Raw genomic sequence first — 5,784 nt, 5'->3', positions numbered from 1 at the left:
TTATATATGTAATATGAGTTGATCGGAACTTTATAATATTTGTAATTCTGTAATGAATTGATTGGAACTTTGTAACCTTTGCAATTATGTGATAAAGCGAGTTCTTATATGCATGTTTGTCGATATAGATTTGGGTGTGTTCCTATTGTTTGCAGGGAGAAGACGACTGCTATATCCTGGCTACGCTCCGAGATGTAGCCTGGAAACAAAATATTCTCATAGGGTAATGTACACAAAAGTGACGGGTAACCTGGTTACCCGTCATTTATATTAAATATAAGGGACGGGAAACCATCTTACCCGTCACTTATGTATTCTTCACAGCACATGGGTGACAGACATAAGTGATGGGTAACCCCGTCACTTATGTTAGGACATAAGTGACGAGTTAAGAGATTACCCGTCACTTATGTTTGTCACCCCAGCAAATGGGAGACGCTCATAGGTGACAGGTAACGGTATGACCCGTCATCGATGACATCATTTGTGACGGGTCCTTACCCTAATGACTAGTCATAAGTGACGGGTGCGGGACCCGTCACTCATGAGAGTTATTACCCGTCACCCATGAGTTTTTTTCACGTAATGGCATCTCGTAGTGTATCACATATATTTTGTAGTTGATTATGGGGTATTAGGAAGGACTTGAAACCAATAGTCCTGTTAGGGGTGGCTGTAGCGGCGTGTCAGCATTTGGTGCGGGTGGTCAGGAAGTGTTTTACCTAGGATCATGGAAGGTGGTCTAGTTTGAGGATCAGCGCGCCTTAGTATTTCATGTTTCCACTTGTGATAAATTTTTATTGTGTTTTCCTTTCTCTTTTTTAAGCTATGTGTATCTTAGTTATGTAGAGATCGAAAGTGCTCTCAGTGTGGTTGTATCATCTTGATGTAATTGTGTGAATCCAATAAAGACTTTCTTTATTAAAAAATGATTTTCCTCATGGCACTCCGACCTCGACTAGGAGATATCACAAGAAGAATGACGAGAAGAAGACATGATGGAGAAATGGCATGAAGAGGAATCGGGAAGACGGGAACTCTCGATGATGACTTCCCTATCGTATGAACGTATTTAAAACTAACTTGCAGGAAGAGGAAGAAGGGCAGCAATTTCTATTAGAAGATATGGATGTTTCGAACGTTTTTCATGATATACCCTTGTTCCATAGATTGAATGATTTATTGCTAACCCTTAGCCATGTTGATATGCAACTTGTACTCCGAGTATTCGCTTATTGTTTGCAGTGATTACTTTTTGTTTGCTTAGGAGATGAAATAGGCACCTAACATGATTATTTGTGACTAGTGTCATATCTGTCTTACTGATTACGTACACAAATTGACCTTACATCTTTGTTTTATTTGACTTGCTTACTTGAGCTTCAATGGTAAACAACATGGTTTAATAGTTCTTTAGTTGGTACTCTGCCTATGTTATAAATAATTTTATTCGGACTCTTCCCGCATTACAAAATTGATTGGAAAGAAGTGGAAGGCATTATCTATTGCTTAGGAGATGAAATCGGCACCTAACATGATTCTTTGTGGCTAGTGTCATATCTGTCTTACTGATTACGTACACAAATTGACCTTACATCTTTGTTTTATTTGACTTGCGTACTTGAGCTTCAATGGTAAACAACATGGTTTAATAGTTCTTTAGTTGGAAATCTGCCTATATTATAAATAATTTTATTCGGACTCTTCCCGGCCGCATTACAAAATTGATTGGAAAGAAGTGGAAGGCATTATCTATTGCTGGCAGAAACCAAACAATGAGTCCTAGATTGATAGATAGATAGATGCCATATACAAATTTATGGCTTATTCGAGAATACAAACATATCATACGTACGCACGTGAGCTAGCAGCTCTCATTCATGACAAGTAGTATAGCTACTTGGTAAACTCGAGAGCGTAAATGTTGCAGAATATGTAGGTTGACCGGAAGGCGCCCGCGAAGCCAGCATCCCTGGCAAGCTTGGCGTACTCCTGCTCCGTCCTGTCCTTCCCACCATTGAAGTTGACAAGCATGATTATATCCATGGTGAAGGAATCCCGTGCAGCTGGAGTCGACTCCGGGGTTTCCGGCAGGACGCTCTGCACGACAATCACCTTCCCCTTGTCCGGGAGAGCTCGGTGGCAGTTCTTCAGGATCTTGATGCAGTCCTCGTCGTTTTGCATATGGAGGATCCACTGCACAAGCATACATGCACGAATTAATTGATGTTGTATTTTATCGACTTATATCGCGAAGCCGAGAAAGTGTTAAAATGAAGAACCATTTAGTTGGACCAGAACGAAGCATTTCAGACTGCTCAGAAATTGCGAAGAGGAAAACTCTTGTATCAGGAAACATACCTTCATAAAAACTGCATCTCCAGTGGGTATGCTATCAAACCAACTTCCAGCTACATGTTCCACGCCTGTACACGAGATCAAAACTTCAGCACAACACTAGTACCACTCGTAGCCACAATCATTTCAGCAAACTTCTGTTCTAGCAGAAACTGTTCGCTGGTTTTTTTTTCATAGTCAACTCAAGTACCAAATAAATTAATGATTACCTGGAAGCGATGGAGCTTCAGAGATGACATGGGACATGTCGAAGTTGATGCCCCTGATGTGCTTGTACCGGTTTGCGATCATCGCCAGGGTGGCACCGGTGCCCCCGCCAACGTCGACAAGCACGCCGACGCCGTCGAACACTTGGGGGACCGACGAGCGATGGCTAGGCTTCAACGGCTAGCGATGTGCGGTGGCCTAAACCGGTGGGGAGCAACCCGACGCTGGCGGTGAGGATCTTGCATTTTTTTTAAGAAATAATAGTAAATAGTTAGAATAGAGCAAGAAAAATTAGTATACAATATTTAGAATAGAGTAGGAAAAATGTAGAATAGAATAGAAAAATTAGAAAGTTAAGATAGGAAATTTAGAATATAGTAGATCTAGTTCAAAAATTGGCAATAAGTAGAAAAATTAGTATACTTAGGTAGAATATTTAGTATAGTTTGAAAATTTAGGTTAGAATAGTTTGAGGTATTTCGGCAATGTAGAATATTTAAAAAGAAATTGAATATTTAGATAATTTAGTGTTAGAAATACTTAGAAAAATAGATAGAGAAATGTCGAGTAGAGTAGATAATTTAGAAGAATAAGGATATGAAATTTAGAGTAGAGTAGGTATGGTTCGGAAATTAGCTATATATAGAAAATATAGTATAGTCACTGAGGAAATGTAGAGTAGTTGGAAAAGTTCAGATATTTTGGTAATGTAGAGTTAAAATATGTTATTTAATATGATTTAAAAATTTGATATTATTAGACGTAAATATTTTTGTCGATGTAGGAATTGCATATTTGAATTGTTGTGGATGTCATAGTATTATATTTAGATTGGAAGGAGGAAAATATGATTCATTTAGAATTTAGGACAGAGAAATTTAGATACGTATAGAATAGATAATTTAGCATAGAGCATACATAGTTTGTAATTTTTCAATCTTTAGTAGTATGAAGTCCAATTGTTATAAATACGTAGTACAAATATTTCATAGTTGTAGGATATTTAGAATATAAATGGAGTAATTGTTTTTTTAAGCAATACATTTAGAATGATATAGTGTCAACAGAAAGAGTATGTTAATGATGACATTTGATGGTTATGTAGAATAAAAGTGATGAGGTTGAATAGAATTTGTGGTCGTAACTGTTGTATGTTGATTACAATTATTTAACCTGACAGAGTATAGTATGATTGTTGAATCAGGAATGTCGACCATAGTTGGGTTCATGGTTTTCTACAACCCAGGATATGCATTGTGACAGTGGAGTGGATCTGAGTGACTTCCAGTATATGGACACAGAATTATAGAGTTCAGGAGAGATTCGGTGGTCCCAAGTGTTAGGTTGGTTCTATAATCTGCTGTAACTTAGTCCGACACATCAGTGGTTGGCGGTGAAGGTTATGATTCCTAGATGTCGAGAAACCGCTAGCAGTGGGAGCTCTTGGAGGTTACATGCTCAAAGCAATGACACCAATTTGTGTCACTGGGTTGAGATGTAGTTTTTCCCGCTGTATCCTTGTAGAATCAAGCGATGTTGGATCCACAAAAGTTGGACCTAGCACCGTAGAAGTTGTTGGTGAAAATGTTGTTTATGAGGAGGTGCAGGAGAGTGCAGTTCCAGAAGTACCCATGCAGACCATTGCACTAGTTGAGATACAGACTGCAAGAGAATAACGTAATGATGGAGAAGAAGATCAGGCCATGATGCATGCTGATCAGGGAGAGCATGACGAGGCATTAGTGGACCAGATAGAGGCAAATAACGAAGAGTTCTGCACATTTGTGAAATTAGGTGCAGGAATCCCAGAAGAATGGTCGAATTTTGCTTTGGAGAAGTTGACGGTTAACAATGGACACGAGTCGGCACAGGAGTATGATTCTATTGTGGTGACCAAAGGTCAGATGTTTCATGACAAGGTCTATCTTCATCATGCAATGAAGGGATGGTTTTTCTCAGAGGTGAGGGAGTTCAGGGTGGTAATATCTAATCCTCAGATAAACGGTGTCAAATGTTATCTCAAGGTTGCACTTGGCGAGTTCATGGATTCTTACCGAGGTGTGAAACAATATGGTTAGTATCTATTGTTGAGCCACATACTTGCAGCTTGAGCCGACATCTGCGCAAGCACAGGAGCATGAACGCTGATTATGTTGCAAATGTGATGTACTCAGAGATTGTGAAGAAGACTAGTATGTTTCTTTTCGGAGTTATGCATGTTATCAACACCAAATTTGGGTATGAGATTTCATATGACATGGCATGGAGAGCAAAATAGAAGGTGTTAGAGAAGAGGTTTGGTACTTATAAGGACTCATACCACAACTTACCTTCACTGCTAGAGGTTATTTAGGGTAGGAACCCGGACACCTGCATTGGTATTCATGATTTTGGTAATTAGGATGGAGATCGAGTCCTTCAGCGGGTGTTCTGGCTGTTCTGCTGTATGATCGAGGCATTCCGACATTGCCGACCGGTGATGTGCATGGACGGGAGTTCATATTGTTGGTAACCATTAGCACGTCTTCGAGGCGATGTTGTGTGGCAAGGTGTGAGGAACGGTGACATCTTAAGAGGGTGTTGAATTAGGAAACTTAGAAACCTAAAATAAATTGGTTCTAAAAACTTCACAAGATAAATCTATCTCAATTTCTATGTAAATATGCTCTAAGTTTATCCAGTGTGTCTACTCTACCGCTCAAGAGGATTGCAACATACTCTAGCAAGGTAAATTACAAGTATGTAAATGCGGAAACATAAATAAGATAGAGAGACAAACTCGGCACAAGGGATTTTTATCCCGTGATATCAATTGCATTAATATCACCCCTAATCCTTGTTGGAGCTCCACAAAAGATATGCTCCTCGTCACCAAGTCTCTTCTGGTCACGACTCTTGAGCTACCAAGTGACCAAGACAAGGTCTTAAGCACGATGAGCCACCAAGCTACCGAGGCAAGGTCTAACCACTAACCTCTCTTCAGGTCACTTGCCATCGTGATCATTTCGGAGCTTAAGCCATCAAGGCAAGGGTCTTCGCGTCCCCGTACATGTGTCTTGCCGCCGCTCCACACCAAGTCGGAGGGTCAACAAGCTTGAGCCACTAAGCCCCAAGATGCTGATGAGTCATCAAGACTCCAAGGTGCCGACGTACCACTCAATATAAGCTAGGATCACTCCTTGGACCATTCTTCAAGCTGCAGCACCTAGGTACAACTCA

At 40.1% G+C, this 5,784-nt stretch overlaps 1 protein-coding gene across 1 annotated transcript; it reads right to left on the bottom strand.

The window, feature by feature from the left end:
- Positions 1 to 1,718: 1,718 nt before the first annotated feature.
- LOC133900248 (probable inactive methyltransferase Os04g0175900) lies at positions 1,719 to 3,782 on the bottom strand. The gene is made up of 4 exons (XM_062341360.1): positions 3,739 to 3,782; positions 2,568 to 2,731; positions 2,362 to 2,426; positions 1,719 to 2,196 (listed from the first exon to the last, which is right to left on the bottom strand). The coding sequence occupies exons 1-4, from the start codon at positions 3,780 to 3,782 to the stop codon at positions 1,897 to 1,899; spliced, it is 573 nt and encodes a 190-aa protein (XP_062197344.1). The 3' UTR covers positions 1,719 to 1,896.
- Between the last annotated feature and the right edge of the window lie 2,002 nt (positions 3,783 to 5,784).

This window comes from Phragmites australis, chromosome 19 (genome assembly GCF_958298935.1).
Source record: "Phragmites australis chromosome 19, lpPhrAust1.1, whole genome shotgun sequence".
NCBI lineage: Eukaryota > Viridiplantae > Streptophyta > Magnoliopsida > Poales > Poaceae > Phragmites > Phragmites australis.
The sequence above is the reverse complement of the archived record's forward strand: the minus strand, read 5'-3'. Positions and strand labels throughout refer to the sequence as shown.